Raw genomic sequence first — 21,381 nt, forward strand, 5'->3', positions numbered from 1 at the left:
ACAATGATGGATCTGGACCAAACTTGGCACAAATCCTCAATATGCCCAAATGTGAACACTGGTGAAGATACTCAATTTGCCCAAATGTGAACACTGTTGGAGTTTGGGGAAAATAGACCTTGACATTTGGAAGTTGTAGTTGTACACATTCCAGCTTGTCGACATCCCCCATCAATTGTGATGCCCAGAATTGGACACAGTGTGATGCCAGGTATGGTCTGACCAAGGCAATATAGAGGGGTAGCATGACTTCCTTGGATCTAGGCACTAGACTCCTATTTATGCAGATCAAAATCCCATTGACTTTTTGCTGCTGCATGATATTGTTGGTTCATGTTCACCTTCCTCCGCACAGGACTCCAAGATATTTTTCCCATGTTCTGCTCTCGAGCCAGGCATCATCCTCCATTCTGTATCTTTGCATTTCATTTTTTCTGCCTGCTTGCATGCTGGTTGCTTCTGTGCACATGCACAATGGAGGACCTTCTTGCAGCAACACCGGAAGCACTCCAAGTGGCCAGATACTGGTCAAAGGACATTTAACCAGCTACCAAACTCACAAGTTGTGTATTTTTCTGTTTGTTTGCTTTGTTTTGTTAGAAATGTAATATAATGGACTGGCTGCTCTGACATGACAAATACATTTTTTCTGCCTAAGTGGAGTATCTTACATTTGTCCCTGTTGAACTTCATTTTCTTAGTTTTGGCCCATCATCTCTCTAATCTGTTAAGATCGTTTTGAATTCTGCTCTTGTCTTCTGGAATATTAGCTATGCCTCCCAATTTGGTGTCATCTGCAAACTTGATGATCATGCCTTCTAAGCCTACATTTAAGTCATTTATAAAGATCATGATCAGGACCGGGCCCAGGAGAGAACCCTGCTTATGGCACTCCGCTCGTCACTTCTTTCCAGGATGAAGAGGAAGCCTTGGGGAGAATCACCCTCTGGGTTTGTTCACTGAACCAATTACAGATCCACCTAACCGTAGTTTTGCCTCACCCACATTGGACTAGTTTCCTTGCCAGAAGGTCATGGGGAACCTTGCTGAAGGAAGGCCTTCCTGGAATCCAGATATGCTCCATCCACGGCGTTCCCTGCATCTACCCAGCTTGTAACTCTATCGAAAAAAGAGATCAGATGAGTCTGGCATGACTTGTTTTTGAGAAATCCATGTTGACTATTTTGCACATTCCTTTCTAAGAATTTGCAAAACACTTCCTTAATTATCTTTTCTAGAATCTTGCCTGGTATTGAGGTGAGGCTGCCCAGACGGTAATTGTTTGGGTCATCGCTTCTTTGCAGAGCTGATCTGCTGAACTTGCTGTCCGAAAGGTTGCAGGTTTGAATCCAGGGAGCGGGGTGAGCTCCCACTGTTAGCCTCAGCTTCTACCAACCTGGTAGTTCGAAAACACGCAAATGTGAGTAGGTTAATAGGTACCGTTTCGGTGGGAAGATAACAGCACTCCATGCAGTCATGCCAGTCACATGACCTTGGAGGTGTCTATGGACAACACTGGCTTTTCAGTTTAGAAGTGGAGATGAACACCAACCCCCAGAGTCGGGCATGACTGGACAATGTCAGGGGAAAACCTTTACTTTTTACATGGAGATAGGGACAACAACAAAAGATTGCCCCAGGCACTGCCAGGCCATCAAATGCTAATCAAGATGGTCAGTTGAAAGATTCACACCTAGCTCCACCAGACAAGAGTCTTTTATTTATTTATTTATTTGGTTTACTTTTACCCCGCCCTTCTCACCCCAAAGGGGACTCAGGGAGGCTTACACATCCAAGGCACAATTCGATGTCCGTAACATACAACAGCAATAAAACAGAATAGCACAAATTAGCAATCAACAACAATACATTACATCTATACCCGCTAAAACCAATAAAACCAATAAAAATTTCATACAAACCGATACAAGCCAATTACTTATTGCCGGTCAATGTTCGCTATCTCATAGTTCAGAGTTTCCTTCCACATTTATCAGTCCTGCCGGTCCTATTTGTCTGGTTGTCCTTACCTAGTTAGCAGATTGCCCGAAGGCCTGGTCCCACAACCACGTCTTTACCTTCCTCCTGAAGGACAGGAGTGATGTCGATGCCCTGATATCCACTGGGAGTGAGTTCCACAGGTGAGGGGCCACCACTGAGAAGGCCCTGCTCCTTGTCCCCACCAGCCTCGCTTGGGAAAGCGGTGGGGTCGAGAGCAGGGCCTCCCCAGATGATCTCAAATTCCGGGATGGGACGTAGAGGGAGATACGTTCGGACAGATATGCTGGACCGGAACCGTACAAGGTTTTGTAGGTCAAAAGCAGCACCTTGAATTGGGCTCAGAACTGAACCGGCAGCCAGTGGAGCTGACACAGCAGAGGGGTGGTGTGCTCTCTGTATGTTGCCCTGGTGAGCAGCCTGGCTGCCGCTCGCTGGACCAGTTCAAGTTTCCGAACCGTCTTCAATGGCAACCCCACGTAAAGTACATTGCAGTAGTCTGTTCGGGATGTAACAAGATATATAAACCTCAGATATATAAACCCTTTTTCCTAGTTCCAATAGACCTCACTACCTCTGAGGATGCTTGCCATAGATGCAGGCAAAACGTCAGGAGAGAATGCCTCTAGAACATGGCCATATAGCCCGAAAAAACCTACAACAACCCAATGTTTTAATTGTTTTTATGTTATTGCAGGCATCAAGTTGTGCCATTTGTAAACTGCCCTGAGTCACCCTCAGGCTGAGAATGGCGGTATATAAATATAGTAAATAAATAATAACAATTGTACACTAGTCATTACCTATGTGTGTCTTTAACATACTACTCGATTAACTTGCCATGTGGTGGCTCGGCAGCCCCATTTTTGGTGTCCCGACGTGCTTTTCTTCAGCCGAGCTGAACCAAACAGTACTTTTGCTGCCACGCTCCGGCCCAGAATGCGACGTTGTAAGGTTAGGACATGCGGGCAGGAGAAAGGGAACGCTAATCCAAATCAGAGATGAAGCCAATTTGCATTCACGGTTGCAACATAGCATTTATTAAGTGGCAGCCTTTGAAAATAAATTGGCAATAATTTCCCTAATTATTGGGCTCCTTCAAAATGTTCTGAAGGAGAAGCAATGAAATAATGGTTGTGTCTGCCTCTCCCGCTTCCCCTGTTTGAATGGATATTGGACTATTTCAGAATTGACAAGCAGTAAACAGCAATCTCAGAAGTGGCTTATTTCAGCTGTGTTACGGAGGGAGCCAAAACCCAAAGCTGGTCAGCTTTTTCAAAAGTTCCAAGAAGCCATAAATATGAATTGAATTGCAAAGTTGCTTTTAGAAGTCGAAGGCTAGATTCCTCTTGGTGTGTTATACACGAGTAACTTATCCTATGGAAGGAGCTGGACACTTGTGTCTGGTGCGGAGAATTCTCATTCACTTCAGGCTTTTCAAAAGGAGAGATGAACATGCAGTGAAATTGTGTCTGGTGTATAAAGGTAAAGGTTTCCCCAGACATTAAGTCTAAGGCAGCGTTTCTCAACCTGGGGGTCGGGACCCCTGGGGGGGGTCACGAGGGGGTGTCAGAGGGGTCACCAAAGACCCATCAGAAAGGTGGAAGGTGAACTATATCTCCCCTAAATCACTATCAATTCATCCCAAATCCCTCCAGTACATTCTGTTGGTCATGGGGGTTCTGTGTTGGAAGTTTGGACCAATTCTATCATTGGTGGGGTTCAAGGGACTCTTTGATTGTAGGTGAACTATAAATCTCAGCAACTAAAACTCCCAAATACAAAGCTTTAATTTCCCCAAACTTCACAAGTGTTCACATTTGGGCATATTGCGTATTTGTGCGAAGTTTGGTCCAGATCTATTATTGTTTGAGTCCACAGTGCTCTCTGGATGTAGGTGAACTACAACTCCAAAACTCAAGGTCAATGCCCACCAAACCCTTCCAATATTTTCTGTTGGGCATGGGAGTTCTGTGTGCCAAATTTGGTTCAATTCCATTCCTGGTGGAGTTCAGAATGCTCTTTGATTGTAGGTGAACTATAAATCCCAGCAACGACAACTTCCAAATGACAAAATCAGTCTCCCCACCCCACTCCACCAGTATTCAAATGTGGGCGTATCAGGTATTTGTGCCAAATTTGATCCACTGAATTAAAATACATCTTACATATCAGTTATTTACATGATGATTCATAACAGTAACAAAATTGCAGTTATGAAGTAGCAACGAAAATAATTTCATGGTTGGGGGTCAGCACAACATATAGAACTGTATTAAGGGGTCGCGGCATCAGAAAGTTTGAGAACCACTGGTCTAAGGTAAAGGTCAAGGTTTTCCCCTGACATTAAGTCCAGTCGTGTCTGACTCTGGGGTGTGCTGCTCATCTCCATTTCCAAACCTAAGAGCCAGCGTTGTCTGTAGACACCTCCAAGGTCATGTGACCGGCATGACTGCATGGAGCACACTTACTTTCCTGCCAGAGCGGTACCTATTGATCTACTCACATTTGCATGTTTTTGAACTGTTAGCTTGGCAGAAGCTGGGGCTGACAGCAGACGCTCACGACACTCCCTGGATTCGAACCTGCAACCTTTTGGTCAACAAGCTCAGCAGCTCAGCGGTTTAACCCACTGTGCCACCAAGGGCTCAACATTAAGTCTAGTTGTGTCCAATTCTGGGGGTTGGTGCTCATCTTAATTTCTAAGCCAAAGAGCCATCGTTGCCCATAGACACCTCTGATGTCATGTGGCTGGCATGACTGCCTAGAGTGATGTTACCTTCCCGCAGAAGCGGTACCTATTGATCTACTCACATTTGCATGTTTTCGAATGGCTAGGTTGGCAGAACAGCAGGAGCTCACCCACTCCTCAGATTCGAACTGCTGACCTTTCAGTCAGCAGGTTCAGCAGCTCAGCAGTTTAACTCACTGTGCCACCAGGGCTCGCATATATATATACTTTAGTCTAACGCCTTGTCCGGAGACGCCTCCAAGGTCATGACTGCATGGAGCATTGTTACCTTCCCACAGAAGCAGTACTTATTGATCTACTTACATTTGCATGTTTTTGAACTGCTAGGTTGGCAGAAGCTGCGCTGACAGTGGGAGCTCACCCCGCTCCCCGGATTTGAACTGCTGACTTTTTGGTCAGCAAGTTCAGCAGTTCAGCAGTGTAAACTGCTGTGCCACTGGAGGGGTCAATTATGCCATTACCTTCCTGCAGAAGCAGTACTTATTGATCTACTTACATTTGCATGTTTTCGAACTGCTAGGTTGGCAGGAGCTGCGGCCGACAGCGGGAGCTCACCCCGCTCCCTGGATTTGAACTGCTGTCTTTTTGGTCAGCAAGTTCAGCAGCTCAGCAGTTTAAATTGTTGTGCCACTGAAGGGGTCAATTAGATATAGATATAGATATAGATATACACACACATACTGGAGTCTAATACATTGTCCGTAGACTCCTCCAAGGTCATGTGGCCAGCATGACTGCATGGAGCGCCATTACCTTCCTGCAGAAGCGGTACCTATTGATCTACTTACATTTGCATGTTTTCGAACTGCTAGGTTGGCAGAAGCTGGGGCTAACAGCAAGAGCTCACTTCACTCCCCAGATTCGAATTGCTGACTTTTTGGTCAGCAAGTTCAGCACCTCAGCAGTTTAACCCACTGTGCCACCGGGGGCTCGCTTATATATATACTTGAGTCTAATGCCTTGTCCGTAGACTCCTCCAAGGTCATGTGGCCGGCATGACTGCATGGAGCGCTTCCTGCAGAAAAGGTACCTATTGATCTACTCACATTTGCATGTTTTTGAACTGCTAGGTTGGCAGAAGCTGGGACTAACAGCGGGAGCTCACCCCACTCCCCAGATTTGAGCCACTAACCTTTTGGTCAGCAAGTTCAGCAGCTCAGCGGTTTAACCCGCTATACTACCAGAGGGCTCTGCACATCATATAAATGGATGTAATATGAACATTGGTTTGTTGCACTTGGGTATCTTGGGTGGGTTGCCGATGTTGCCTACTACAACTAATGTGTCCCTCCAGATATTGGAATTTACGCCCAATGTCATAATCTCAGATGCGTTTTAAGGAGACAGCAAACCGGCTCAATGGTGAGCCATTATATTTTGCAAAGAGAAGAGGGCTTATTGAGTCCCTGACGTCTTCAAGTTGGGCTGGGAAAGACTTTAGTTTGGACACCAATGTCCTCGCTATGTTTTGAAATACAGTCATCTCTCTACCTTTTTGGCATTGCGTCACATCATTTCTTGGCTTGATTTTGCTCAGTGAGGTGGTTTTAGGCATTTAAAATGGTTTTCAATCTATCTAAAAAAATTCAGGATTTTTCTTTAATGTGAGTTGAGGAGCTTTGCCACAATTTGGGAACCCAGGAGTCCCACGAGGCTGACAAACCACTCTTTCGCCATCCCTGGTATTCTCTTGAAGGCTTCCCCAACGTGGTGTCCTACCTAGACTACAGTTCCATCAGCTCCATCCCACAGAACCAGAGGAGCTGTAGCCTAAGACAGATGGAAGCTGGACATCCTGTGGCTTTGGCTTTTAGTTTTTTAAGGAATGGCCAATGTTGTTACCTGCCATTGAAGTGTAAAGCAACAGTGACGCCCAGCGTTTGGTCTAGGAATTCCACATATTTGCACATAGCAAACTATAATAGCAGTGTATTGTCGAAGGCTTTCATGGCTGAAATCACTAGGTTCTTGTGGGTTTTTTCGAGCTATAGGGCCATGTTCTAGAGGCATTTCTCCTGACGTTTCGCCTGCATCTATGGCAAGCATCCTGCATCTATGGCAAGCATCCTCACTACCTCTGAGGATGCTTGCCATAGATGCAGGCGAAACGTCAGGAGAAATGCCTCTAGAACATGGCCCTATAGCCCGAAAAAACCCACAAGAACCTATAATAGCAGTCTCCAGTTTGGTCCAGTCATACCCAGTTCTCACCACCTACATAAAGTGTTTTTATTGTTAACTAGCTGTACCCGCCACGCGTTGCTATGACCAAGCTTCCTTCCTTCCTTCCTTCCTTCCTTCCTTCCTTCCTTCCTTCCTTCCTTCCTTCCTTTCTCTCTTCCTTCGCTCTCTTTCTTTCCCTTTTTTTCTTTCCTTCTCTCCATCCTTCCTTCTCTTCCTCTCCCCCCCCTGTCTTTCCCTTCCTCTTTCTCCCCTTTCTTCCTTCTCTACCAATTCTTGGACTACAACTCCCAGCAGTCTTCCTGATTGATAGATCTCTCTACCTACCTACCTATCTATCTCCATCTACTCTATCTAACTGGAGGATTGCTGGGAGTTGCAGTCCAGGAATAGGAAATTGGAAATATGGAGGGATTGGGATGCTCTTGAAGAAATCCAAGGAGAAGAAAGCTTGCATCTTGGAAGTAGTGCATTTCGATCATCCTCCTCTCCTAAAGGGCCTGGTCTAGGGGATGATGGGAGCTGTAGTCCAGAAGAGAGTGTGGATATGCTATTGTGTTATGTTAGTAGGTGTATTGTGATGGCCACTCCTTTGGGTAGTAGGTGTATTGTGTCCAAATTTGGTGACAATTGGCCCAGTGGTTTTTGACTTATGTTAATCCCACAAACAAACATTACATTTTTATTTACATAGATACTAGCTGTCCCCTGCCAGGCCGTTGCCGTGGCCCAGTCTGGTGATCTGGAAAATAAAGTAATGAGAAAGTGTTGGTTTCTAATATAGGTAATGTTTTTCTGCTTGTGGATAAACAGTATTTCTTGTTGTTTCTTTGTCAGTGTTGATGTGGAGATTGTCTGGTTTGTCTACTCTGGAACATGCAATATAGAATTGTCCTTCTTTAGGGGTCCCTTTCAAATCTATGATACTATATTTGTGTGTGTGTGAAAATAATGTTATGGTTGGGGGTCACCACAACATGAGGAACTGTATTAAGAGGTTGCAGCATTAGGAAAGTTGAGAGTACTGATTTAAGTCAACTGGGAGGAGGCTGAGAGTCATACATTGGGTGGCTTTCACAGTGTTCAACCTTATTTCTCTTGCAGTTGGCAGCAACTTTCTGATGCAAGCATTAGTTGGGGCAATGCCAGCTAGCTTGTAGAGTTTATCAACAGGTGTAAGTGGGATGGGGAATTTAAGGACCTTCCAATGCACTTTCCATCCATATAGTTAAGGATGCGGGATGCTGGGAGATGCAATCCAATATCTGGAGGGACAACATTAGCCCAACTTGTAGCAGAGGTTACTTTGCATTTCAAAAATGAGGAGGATGAGAATGTATCATGTTGTCCATTTCACATTAACAGAATTGTAGGCAATAAGTCATAATTTGAGTTGTGAAAATACTCACTACAAGTAATTTACTTCTGTTTTTTCTTCTCCCACCCATTTCTCTCCATTCTTCGTCACTTCCATCCCTGCTTCTCGTTTTAGGTCCTGAAAATTTCAGCTCCAAGAGCCTTGCGCTTCAAGCCCAAAAGAAGATCTTGAGTAAAATGGCCACCCGGACAGTGGCCAACATGCTGATCGACGACACCAGCAGCGAAATCTTTGACGAGTTATACAAAGTGACGATAGAGCACATGAAAAACAAGAAGGAAGCGCACAAGATCATGAAGGACTTGATCAAAGTTGCCGTCAAGATTGGGATCCTCTACCGAAACAACCAGTTCAACGCCGAAGAGCTGGAGATCGTGGAGAAGTTCCGCAAGAAGCTGAACCAAGCCGCCATGACGATTGTCAGTTTCTACGAAGTGGAGTACACCTTCGACAAAAACGTTCTTTCCGAAATCCTGAAGGAATGCAAAGACCTTGTGCACGAACTTGTAGAGCGGCACCTGACGGCCAGGTCTCACGCGCGGATCAACCACGTCTTCGACCATTTTTCAAACGTGGAGTTCCTCACCGCCCTCTATAGCCTTGATGCCGAATGTCGGCCGCACCTCAAAAAAATCTGCGACGGGATCAACAAACTCCTTGATGAGAAAGTCCTTTGAAACTGGCCTTAACAACAAAAGACTTGAGTGAGAGCTGACAACGGAAAGTCAACGCAAACAAACCCATGAGAGTGGGCTCCTTTATACAACCCCAAAACAGAAACTCTTGATTCCAAATCACTTGCTATTAGTAGAATGCAGAAATGATCCACAATCGAGTCAACAAAGAAACAAGATATTTAAGGACATAGTTTGTGAAGGGCAAAGGACATTACATACCCATGATCTCATCAGTGCCATGTAGTTAGGAGTGAAAGATCTACGTCAAGCCAAAAGACTTACTCCGTTCATGCTGCAGAAGAATGAAGCCATAAGATGGTTATGATGAATGTCTTGGAGGCAGGGAGGGCATAAAAACCTCCATTTTCAAACATAAATAACACCGGATGCGGGCCCCTTGGGCTTTTTTCTCAGACCCTCCTCTCTCTCACCATCCTATCACTCATTCCTTCTCTCTTTCTTTACGCCTTCCCTCCCTCTTTCTCCTTCCCCTCCACCCTTTCGTCTTTCCTTTCTTCCCTCTTCCCTCCCTCTTTTTCCTTCTTTGCTTACCTTCCTTCTCTTTCCTCCCTTTCCCTTTTCTCCCTCTTTCCACTCCCTCCAGCCTTTCATCCTTCCTTCCTCCTTCCTTTCTCCTTCCCTCCCTCTTTCTCCCTCCCTTGTTCCCTCTCACTCTTTCATCCTTCCTTCCTTCCTCCTTTCCTCCCCTCTCCCTCTTTTCCTTTATTCCTTCCCTTTTGTCTTTCCTTCCTTCCTTTCCTTCCTTCTATCTTTCCTCCCCTTTCCTATTCTCTCTCCTTCCATTCTTCCTTACACTCTTTCATTCTCCCTTCCCCTTCCCTTTCCCATCCCTTTCTTCCTTCCCTTTCTTTCCTTCCCTCTTTCACCCTTCCTTCCTCTTTCCTTTCTTCTTCCCTCTCTCCCTTCCTTCCCTCCCTCTTTCTCCCTCCCTCCTTCCCACTCACTTTCGTCCTTCCTTTCTCCTTTCCTCCCCTCTCCCTCTTCATTCCTTCCCTTTTGTCTTTCCTTCCTTCCTTCTCTCTTTCCTCCCCCCTTTTCTTTTCTCTCTTCTTCCATTCTTCCTTACACTCTTTCATCCTCCCTTCCCCTTCCCCTTCCCCTTCCCCTTCCCCTTCCCCTTCCCTTCCCTTCCCTTCCCTTCCCTTCCCTTCCCTTCCCTTCCCTTCCCTTCCCTTCCCTTCCCTTCCCTTCCCTTCCCTTCCCTTCCCTTCCCTTCCCTTCCCTTCCCTTCCCTTCCCTTCCCTTCCCTTCCCTTCCCTTCCCTCCCTTCCTTCCCTTTCCTTCCTTCCTTCCTTCCTTCCTTCCTTCCTTCCTTCCTTCCTTCCTTCCCTTTCTTTCCTTCCCTCTTTCACCCTTCCTTCCTCTTTCCTTTCTCCTTCCCTCCCTCCCTTCCTTCCCTCTCTCTTTCTCCCTCCCTCCTTCCCACTCACTTTCGTCCTTCCTTCCTCCTTTCCTCCCCTCTCCCTTTTCCTTCCTTCCCTTTTGTCTTTTATTCCTTCTCTCTTTCCTCCCTCCCCTTTCTCTTTCTCCCTCCTTCCATCCCTTTACACTCTTTCATCCTCCCTTCCTTCTCTCTTTCCTTCCTCCCTTCAAGATGGGGGGAAAGCGCCCTTTGTAGATTAACTATAAATCCCACCAACTACAACTCCCAAATGACAAAATCAATCCCCCCAACTCCATCAGTATTTAAATTTGGGCATTTTGGGTATTTGTGCCAAATTTGGAGAGTGTGCAAGGCTGGAGAAAGTCTTGTGTCCCTTCAAGGTGGGGGAAAAGCGCCCTTTGTAATTAACTATAAATCCCAGAAACTACACTCCCAAATGACAAAATGAATCCCTTCCAACCCCACCAATATTCAAATTTGGTCATATCGGGTATTTGTGCCAAATTTGGTCCAGTGAATGAAAATATATCCAGCATATGAGATATTTACCTTACTATTCACAACAGTAGCAAAATTACAGTTATGAAGTTGTAACAAAAATAATGTTATGGTTGGGGGGCCACCACCACATGAGGAAGTGTATTCAGGGGTCGAGGCATTAAAAAGGTTGAGAAACACTGCTTTACATCAACAAAAGCATGTCCTTGAAGAAGTCATGGCACAAAATAGTTAGAAATAAATGGAATCTTTTGTTTGTAACTACTCTGAAGGAGGGAGAGGGTGCCTGCTTGTGTTCATATTCATGTGCTGCTAAATTGCAGTTGTGTTATTATTACTGGCCATTCTCCATCCTACCAAGACCTTACACCATTGCTTTCAGTAAGTCCATTCCCATAGAAGTTGGGTAGGAAAGGACAAAAGGGGCTACTGGGGAATTTGGAAGAATACAGGAAGGGAAAGGAAGATGTTAACATCTTTCTCTTCTTGGTATTTGAACTTGTGCTACTTTTAGTAAAATATCTTTCTCTTGATATTTATATAGGACTTGAGAGCCTTACGAACGGAGTGGGAGGGGAACTCATATGCATCCCTCATACTGGTATCTGATGTATATTCTGTGTTTACTTTTATATCGGTGTGTTCACAATGTTCAACAACCCGTTCCAAAATATCAGTCGCGTCTGAGTCAGACACAAAGCGTGTGTGTTGTATTATCATAAAGGATCCATTAAATGACTTGTGATCAAGCAACACAGTCTTCCAGAATTTCATCATCTCTACTGTCCCCGTTTGCATCCTTCTAAAAAAGGAGGGTTGAATGAAAAGTAATGCCTCGACCTTCGTTACTTGGGTTTGGATGGGAATATTTTAATAAATCAAACACAGAAATAATCCTTAGAATGTGCTCTTTAACTACCACTATTCACTTTTCCACATAATCACCAGACAATTGGATATACAGGGTGAAGCAGCATAACTTCCTTTTTTAAAACGTGCGCCATTCAGTCGGTTGAAGACGTAGTGGTCTCGTTCGAGAGGCGGGAGTATAAAGTTTTGTCCTGACACAGTTCAGTCGCCATAATGCGTTGGAACAGTGGAGCGTGCTTTTGCCATTGAGACCTACTTTTCGAGCGGATTTGGAGTGGCCAGCCCGCTCTCCAGATTTGGCCCCTTGTGATATTTTTCTATGGGGTTTTTTGAAATCTCGTGTTTATGTGAACCGTCCAAGGACCCTACAAGATTTGAAGACCAACATTCAGGAAGAAATTGCCAACATAACGCCTGTGATGCTAACAAGAGTCAGGATAAACGCCAGAAATCGGTTTACTCAGTGTATGGAGAATGCGGGACGTCACCTACCTAATTTGATCTTCAAAGCTACATAAAACAAAACTTTAGGTATGCACCTACATTATAAAAAAAAATTCTAATTCATACAATGTGTTTTATTAAGTTTTGAAAAAAGGAAGTTATGCTGCCTCACCCTGTATTTCTGCCAATGATGAACAAGTTTTCTGAAGCCGTCGCGGAAGAAGTTGACACTCTGTTTCCGCAACTATCACACAGTTCTCTCAACGTCTTCATCAGAAGCATCATGATGTCCCTGCACATCTTTTTTCATTATCGGGAATAGATGGAAATCAGGTGGTGCCAAATCTGGAGTGTATGGATGATACCGTACGGTGGTAAGATCCAGTCTCTGAAGCTTCAAGTCTGTGCGCTTTCATTTCAGGCATCAGCATCCTGGGGACCCATCATGCACAGATCTTCTGATAGCCAAGCAAAGCAATAATGTGACCCACACATTCTTGTGAAATGCTGATTATGCTTGAAATTTCTCTCTGAGTGATACGGCGATCATGCTGAATCAATCTGTCAATGTGTTGCTTGTGAAACTCAGTGGTTGTTGTCACAGGACGTTCAACTCTTTTATGGTCACACAAGTCAGATGTTCCCACCTCAACATATTTAAACTTTCTCTCCCAATGACGCATAGTACTCACATCAACACAATCACCATAAACAACTTACATTCTCTGATGAATCAACTTTGGGGTCACACCTTCTGCTGTCAAGAATTCAATGACTGCAGATTGTTCAAGTCACATTGACAGACTGCGCAGGGTTCCATACTTCGCACTTTAACAACACAACCATTCAATGGTAAGGCTTTCCGCCAAAATTGAACTGTAGAGGAGAGTCTACTGAACAAGCCAGTACCTGGAGCATACCAGTACTACCACCTGTCAAGGAGTTACAACAGTGGAGGCATTACTTTTCATTCAACCCTCGTATGTATCTTCCCGGTCCAGAATCTTGGATACTGTTGCTTTGAGAGTAAGCAATCCCTGAACTGCTTTAAATTCCAATAAAAGAACCACTATGCCTTAATCGTCATGGTAATGCACGCCTTGGAATCATAGAGTTGGAAGAGACCACATGGGCTATCGAATCCAACTCCCTGTCATACAGGAAAAGCACAATCAAATCACTCCCAACAGATTGTCATCAAGCCTTCAGGTCAGCAGTTCAGCTGGCACACATTATGTAAAAAGTGACTTCAGAACATACTGCAAGTTGCTTCTGGTGTGAGAGAATTTTCCGTCTACAGACACGTTGCCCAGGGGACACCTGGATGTGTTAGCTGGGAGGCTTCTCTCATGTCCCCACAAGCTAGAGCTGACAGACAGGAGCTCACCCCGTCTCACGGATTCGAACCAGAAACCTTCAGGTCAGCAACCCAATCTTCAGGTCAGCAGTTCAGCTGGCACGCATTGTGTCCAAAGTGACTTGTGAACATACTGTAAGTTGCTTCAGGTGTAAGAGAATTTGGTTTGAGAAGTACTTTTTTTAATGCACAAGTAGGTAATGTTGACAAACACATACGTTAAATAAATACACACATACATTAAAAAACAATACTGTTCGCAGCCAGATTCTAAGACTTTATAAATCGGAAAGTAAATGTGGAGTGTCACTCGCAATTTCAGTGGAACTCTCTCCTATACATTTTGCATTGCAGAAACAAATACCAAGAGTTGGGAGTGTTACCATTGTTTTCAATTAAATATTTGAAAATACACACAGTTGTTCAGCTCTTACATAGCATCCCCCCATATTCCTATGTTCCTCCATAGAATTGATTCCCAAAGGACAGAAGAACTATCAAACAAGTGTTGTCAAAGACTTTCGTGACCGGAATCACTTGATTGCTGTGAGTTTTCTGGGCTGTATGGCCATGTTGCGGAAGCATTCTCTCCTGACGTTTCACCCACATCTATGGCAGCCATCCTCAGAGGTTGTGAGGTCTGTTGGAAACTAGGAAAATTGAGTTTATATATCTGTGGAATATCCAGGGTGAGAGAAAGAACTCTTGTCTGCTGGAGTCGTGTGAATGTTGTCATTGGACACCTTGATTATCATTTAATGGCCTTTGGAACTCACTACCTGGTGAGATTAGGCAAGCCCCCACCTTAGCAGCCTTCAAGAAAAACCTGAAAACTTGGCTGTTCTGATGTGCCTTTGGAGAGTGACCATTTATCCCATTTCTGTCTGCTCCATCTATAGTGTTGTCCAGATGATGCACTTTCCCCCGTCCTAAACTGAAAGCCGACCCCACTGTTTATCCTTTATGGGCTCCCCTCAATTACATATTTTCTATTCCTACCTCATCCAGAGTTTTATCATTTTACTTCGTACATTGGGCCTGCCCATTCTGTTCAATTTTATATTGTGTTAATTTGCTTTATTTGTGTTATTTTGCTACTGTACATATTTTATTCTGATGTAATTTTTGTTGCCTGCAGTCTGTATTTTATTTTGTTGTATTGTACCTTTGGGCTTGGCCTCACGTTAGCCGTCCCAAGCCCCCTTTGTGGAGAGGGTGGTGGAATATAAATAAAGTATTATTATTATTATTATTATTATTATTATTAGAAACACAACAAGATGACTCCACAGCAGACACTCTGCTGGCTGTTGTATTGGATCACACGTCAGACACTTCCCAAGTGTCTAGGACTGTGTGATATATTATTATTATTATTATTATTATTATTATTATTATTATTATCATTATTGTTTGAAACACAACAAGATGACTCCACAGCAGACACTCTGCTGGCTGTTGTATTGGATCACACGTCAGACACTTCCCAAGTGTCTAGGACTGTGTGATATATTATTATTATTATTATTATTATTATTATTATTATTATCATTATTGTTTGAAACACAACAAGATGACTCCACAGCAGACACTCTGCTGGCTGTTGTATTGGATCACACGTCAGACACTTCCCAAGTGTCTAGGACTGTGTGATATATTATTATTATTATTATTATTATTATTATTATTATCATCATTATTGTTTGAAACACAACAAGATGACTCCACAGCAGACACTCTGCTGGCTGTTGTATTGGATCACACGTCAGACACTTCCCAAGTGTCTAGGACTGTGTGATTTATTATTATTATTATTATTATTATTATTATTATTATTATTATTATCATTATTATTATCATTATTGTTTGAAACACAACAAGATGACTCCACAGCAGACACTCTGCTGGCTGTTCTATTGGATCACACGTCAGACACTTCCCAAGTGTCTAGGACTGTGTGATATATTATTATTATTATTATTATTATTATTATTATTATTATTATCATTATTGTATTGTCGAAGGCTTTCATGGCTGGAATCACTAGGTTCTTGTGGGTTTTTTCGGGCTATGGAGCCATGTTCTAGAGGCATTTCTCCTGACGTTTCGCCTGCATCTATGGCAAGCATCCTCAGAGGTTGAGAAGGTCTGTTGGAAGTAGGAAAAATGGGTTTATATATCTGTGGAATGGCTGGGGTGGGGCAAGGAGCTCTTCCCTGCTGCAGTTAGGTGTTAATGTTTAGCTGATCACCTTCATTAGCATTTGAAGGCCTGCCTGAGTCTGGGAAAATCTGTTGCTGGGAGGTGTTAATCTGTGCCTGGTTTTTTTCCTCTCTGTTGTTTAGCTGTTATAATTTTAGAGTTTTTTAATACTGGTAGCCAGATTTTGTTCATTTTCATGGTCTCTTCCTTTCTGTTGAAATTGTCCACATGCTTGTGGATTTCAATGGCTTCTCTGTGTAGTCTGACATGGTGGTTGTTGGTGTGGTCCAGCATTTCTGTGTTCTCAAATAATATGCTGTGTCCAGGCTGGTTCATCAGGTGCTCTGCTATGGCTGACTTCTCTGGTTGAAGTAGTCTGCAGTGCCTTTCATGTTCCTTGATGCGTGTCTGGGCGCTGCGTTTGGTGGTCCCTATGTAGACTTGTCCACAGCTGCATGGTATACGGTAGACTCCTGCAGAGGTGAGAGGATCCCTCTTGTCCTTTGCTGAACTGAGCATTTGTTGGATTATCATTATTGTTTGAAACACAACAAGATGAGTCCACAGCAGACACTCTGCTGGCTGTTGAATTGGATCACACATCGGACCTTTCCCAAATGTCTAGAACTGTGTGATGTATCGGCAAATAATGCATGCAGATCCCAGTAGGGTGGCCTTCTGCAGCTGACAGATGATAACTTTGTCAGCGCCAATTGTGTTTAAGTGCAGGCCAAGGTCTTTAGGCACTGCACCCAGTGTGCCCATCACCACTGGAACCACCTTTACTGGCTTGTGCCAAAGTCTTTGCAGTTCGATCCTTAAATCCTTATTATTATTATTATTATTATTATTATTATTATTATTATTATTTGTAACCCAACTTACAAAAGTCCTTTGTCTCACCCTGGTCATTCCACAGATATATAAACCCCTTTTTTCCCAGTTCCAGCAGACCTCACCTCTGAGGATGCTTGCCATAGATGCAGGCGAAACGTCAGGAGAAATGCCTCTAGAACATGGCCAAATAGCCCGAAAAAAACCCACAAGAACTGGATTATTATTATTATTATTATTTGAAACATAACAAGATGAGTCCACAGCAGACACTCTGCTGGCTGTTGAATTGGATCACATGTCGGACACTTCCCAATTGAACAAAAAGGCAATAAAAGAAGAAGTAGGGGCACGAAAGATGAGCTATTATTATTATTATTATTATTATTATTATTATTATTAGATAGATAGATAAGATAGATAGATAGATAGATAAAAGTAAACACTTGTGATTTAATTTTTTTTTGAGTGAATAGATTTATGTTAGAAAAGCTGCTTTCCCTATTATTATATTGTTATTATTATTGCTTCAAAGCCTGGCTGATTGCTGCCTGGAGGAATCCTTTGTTGGGAGGTGTTAGCTGGCCCTCCCAACAAAGGATCCCCCCAGGCAGCAACCAGCCAGACTGTGAAACTGCAAGGCCATTAAATGCTAATTAAGGTGGCACATTGCAACATTCACATGTGCCTCAAGCAGACAAGAATTCTTTCTCCCACCCTGGACATTCCACAGATATACAAGAACCTCACTTGCCTACTTTCCAACAAACTTCACAACCTCTGAGGATGTCTGCCAAAAGTGTGGGTGAAACATCAGGAGAGAATGCTTCTGGAACATAGCCATACAGCCCGGAAATTCCATAGCAACCCAGCCATTCCAGACATGAAAGCCTTTGACGACAAAACTCCCAATTAACTTCAGAAACAGGCCTAAAAACCAAGGCACCTAGAGAAGCCGTGGCTGAAGCTGCTTCATTTTCCCAAATGACAGTATTTTCCTTTTAAAATTAATTACTTTGCACTATGTTTTGCATATTGACTAGTGAGCTCCAGCAATGTGTCTGGGATTGCAAGAGCTCTCCTCATCCACGGAAAACAATGGCATCAGAAACATGAGATGAAACACAAGAGATAGAAAAGCAAAAAGGTCGCACAAAAAACAGCCTGTTCGAAGAAGAGAAGACCAAAGGATCTGTGGCGAGGCGGCACAAGCTGCGCAAGCACATCTTTATGCAATTATATCATCAAGGTCAATGGCTGGTATACCATAAAAGCCCAGCTATGGATGAATGACTGTGAGGCACAGCAAGAGAAGCTTCCTAGATGAAAGGCCTTGCATGTTTACATGCCGCAAACCAACACGCTTAGTGTGTCGTCGGAGGCTTTCACGGCCTGAATCACTGGGTTGCCGTGAGTTTTCCAGGCTGTATAGCCATGTTCCAGAAGCATTATCTCCTGACGTTTTGCCCACATCTATGACAGGCATCCTCAGATGTTGTGAGGGATATGAAGATGCCTGCCATAGATGTGGGTGAAACGTCAGGAGAGAATGCTTCTGGAACATGGCCATACAGCCCGGAAAACTCACAGCAACCCAACACACTTAGCTCTGTGATTAAAGTATTGCATTTTAGAAGCCAACTTCTGATAGGCAACGAAGTTGGCAACCAATAACTTGCTGGCAGCCTCAATTTGCATTCACAAATAATATTTATGAATAATATTATTTAATATTATTATGAATCATATTAATATTCAAGTGATGAGTAAAACATCCTGTCACAAAAAAACTAGTCAATTCCTTTCATGAGGTGCAACCACCTACGTTCTTGAGATGCTTCCATGGATTGTTCATGCCAGTATCCTACAATCGAACCATAGCCAGCAGGCATGGGACAATCCTATAGATATCCTATAACTGAGTGTCAATTGCATCAACAGTTAGCACCTTGCATTCCTCTAACTCTCGTCTATGGCAATGTTCCAGAAGCATTCTCTCCTGACATTTCGCCCACATCTATGACAGGCATCCTCAGAAGCTGTGAAGGATATGAAGATGCTTGCCATAGATGTGGGTGAAATGTCAGGAGAGAATGCTTCTGGAACATGGCCATATGGAAAACTCACAGCAACCCAACACACTTAGCTCTGTGATTGAGGTATTGCATTTTAAAAGCCAACTTCTGATAGGCAACGAAGTTGGCAAAGAATAACTTCCTGGTAGCCTCAATTTGCATTCACAAATAATATTTATGAATATTATGTAAAATTATTATTAATATTAATACTCACATGATGAGTAAACATCTTGTCACAAAAACTAGGCAATTCCTTTCATGAGGTGCAAGCAGCTATGTTCTTGAGGTGCTCCCACGGATTGTTCATGCCAGTAACCTACGAGGGTTGAATGAAAAATAATGCCTCCACCTTCATTACTCAACAGATGGTGGTACTACCATATGGCAGCTACTGGCTTGTTCAGTAGACTCTCTTCTACAGTTCCATTTTGGTGGGAAGCCTTAGCATTGAACGGTTGTGTTGTTAAAGTACGAAGTATGGAACCAGGTGCAGACTGTCTATGCGACTTAAGCAACGTGCAGTCATTGAATTCTTGACAGTAGAAGGTGTCACCCTGAAGGATATTCATCAGAGAATGCAAGCTGTTTATGGTGGCTGTGTTGATGTGAGTACTGTGCGTCACTGGGCGAGTAAGTTTAAAGATGTTGAGGTGACACCTTCTGCTGTCAAGAATTCAATGACTGCACATTGCTTAAGTCGCATTGACCGACCACCTGCGCAGGGTTCCATACGTCGCACTTTAACAACACAACCGTTCAATGCTAAGGCTTTCCGCCAAAATGGAACTGTAGAGGAGAGTCTACTGAACAAGCCAGTACCTGCCGCATACCAGTACTGCCATCTATTGAGGAGTTACGATATTGGAGGCATTACTTTTTCTACTAAGGCTTCCCGCCAAAATGGAACTGTAGAGGAGAGTCTACTGAACAAGCCAGTACCTGCCGCATACCAGTACTGCCACCTGTTGAGGAGTTACGATACTGGAGGCATTACTTTTTCTGCTAAGGCTTCCTGCCAAAATGGAACTGTAGAGGAGAGTCTACTGAACAAGCCAGTACCTGCCGCATACCAGTACTGCCATCTGTTGAGGAGTTACGATACTGGAGGCATTACTTTTTCTGCTACGGCTTCTCGCCAAAATGGAACTGTAGAAGAGAGTCTACTGAACAAGCCAGTACCTGCCGCATACCAGTACTGCCAGCTGTTGAGGAGTTATGATACTGGAGGCATTACTTTTTCTGCTAAGGCTTCCTGCCAAAATGGAACTGTAGAGGAGAGTCTACTGAACAAGCCAGTACCTGCCGCATACTAGTACTGCCATCTGTTGAGGAGTTACGATACTGGAGGCATTACTTTTTCTGCTACGGCTTCTCGCCAAAATGGAACTGTAGAGGAGAGTCTACTGAACAAGCCAGTACCTGCCGCATACCAGTACTGCCAGCTGTTGAGGAGTTATGATACTGGAGGCATTACTTTTTCTGCTAAGGCTTCCTGTCAAAATGGAACTGTAGAGGAGAGTCTACTGAACAAGCCAGTACCAGCCGCGTACCAGTACTGCCATCTGTTGAGGAGTTATGATATTGGAGGCATTACTTTTTCTGCTAAGGCTTCCTGCCAAAATGGAACTGTAGGGGAGAGTCTACTGAACAAGCCAGTACCTGCTGCATACCAGTACTGCCATCTGTTGAGGAGTTACGAAGGTGGAGGCATTACTTTTCATTCAACCCTCGTACAACCAAACCATAGCCAGCAGGCATGGGACAATCCTATAGATATCCTATAACTGAATGTCAGTTGCATCAACAGTTAGCACCTTGCATTCCTCTAACTCTCGTCTATGGCGATGCTGTTTCAAGGAAAGTTCTTAACTGAGAATATTCCTGCAAGTAAGTGAAGGAATTCAAGTGGTGCTGCTCCTATGAATGGGAATAAATAGGAAACACTCATGTTGCATAAGACGTGACCCATACTTTTAGTCCCTCGTCAGGGACTGACTGATCCTGAGCTCTTTCTGGAGCAAAGGGCAGGAGAACCACCTTAAATCCTCGTGTCCATAGAGTTTATTCTTGTGTAACTCTGCTCCGGAGAAGCTTCGATCAAACCCTGTACAAAAACCGCATAAATCTTCCTTGGCATTCAGAGATTTTCCAAAAAGGAGGCACTGCAACACACTCAGGATTCTTCCATCGCCTTTTGACACTGATAAAGCAAACAGTCCGGAAGAGCCGAGCAAGGGGACCGGAACCATAGCGCCAACATGCCGGCGTGGATACGGCAATGGAGCAAGCATGGCACTGATGGAAGCAGCTGACACGACGCTATTCCCTCATTACCTAAAGCAGGAGAAAAAAAAATCATATTCCCACAAAGTATTATTATTATTATTATTATTATTATTATTATTATTAATATTATTTATTACTAGCTGTACCCACCACGTGTTTCTGTGGTCAATCTACCCTCCCTATTTCTCTCTTTCTTTCCCTCCTTCCTTTGCTCCTTCCCTCCCTCCCTCCCTCCCTCCTTCCTTCCTTCCTTCCTTCTCTTTTCTTCCTTCCTTCTCTCCTTCCTTCCTTCGCTACCTCTGTCCTTCCCCACTTTTTCTTTTCCTCCCTCTTTCTTCCTCCTCTTCCTCCTTCCTTTGCTTTTTGCTTCCATCCTTCTTTCAGTCTTTCCTTCCCTCCCTCTTTCTCTCCTTTCATCCTT

The 21,381-nt window shown here is 43.8% G+C and overlaps 2 protein-coding genes across 2 annotated transcripts in view; one reads left to right on the top strand and one right to left on the bottom strand.

The window, feature by feature from the left end:
• TNFAIP8L3 (TNF alpha induced protein 8 like 3) overlaps positions 1-10,118 on the top strand; it is a 69,084-nt gene extending 58,966 nt beyond the window's left edge. Inside the window, exon 2 of the mRNA XM_060755276.2 lies at positions 8,424-10,118. Coding sequence (XP_060611259.1) covers positions 8,424-8,986 — 563 coding nt within the window. The 3' untranslated portion in view covers positions 8,987-10,118. The remainder of the gene's footprint in view (positions 1-8,423) is intronic.
• Positions 10,119-17,787: 7,669 nt separating this feature from the next.
• AP4E1 (adaptor related protein complex 4 subunit epsilon 1) overlaps positions 17,788-21,381 on the bottom strand; it is a 40,133-nt gene continuing 36,539 nt past the window's right edge. Inside the window, exon 21 of the mRNA XM_060755273.2 lies at positions 17,788-21,008. Within this exon, the coding sequence (XP_060611256.2) occupies positions 20,848-21,008 (161 nt within the window). The 3' untranslated portion in view covers positions 17,788-20,847. The remainder of the gene's footprint in view (positions 21,009-21,381) is intronic.

This window comes from Anolis sagrei, chromosome 9 (genome assembly GCF_037176765.1).
Source record: "Anolis sagrei isolate rAnoSag1 chromosome 9, rAnoSag1.mat, whole genome shotgun sequence".
Classification (NCBI taxonomy): Eukaryota; Metazoa; Chordata; class Lepidosauria; order Squamata; family Dactyloidae; genus Anolis; species Anolis sagrei.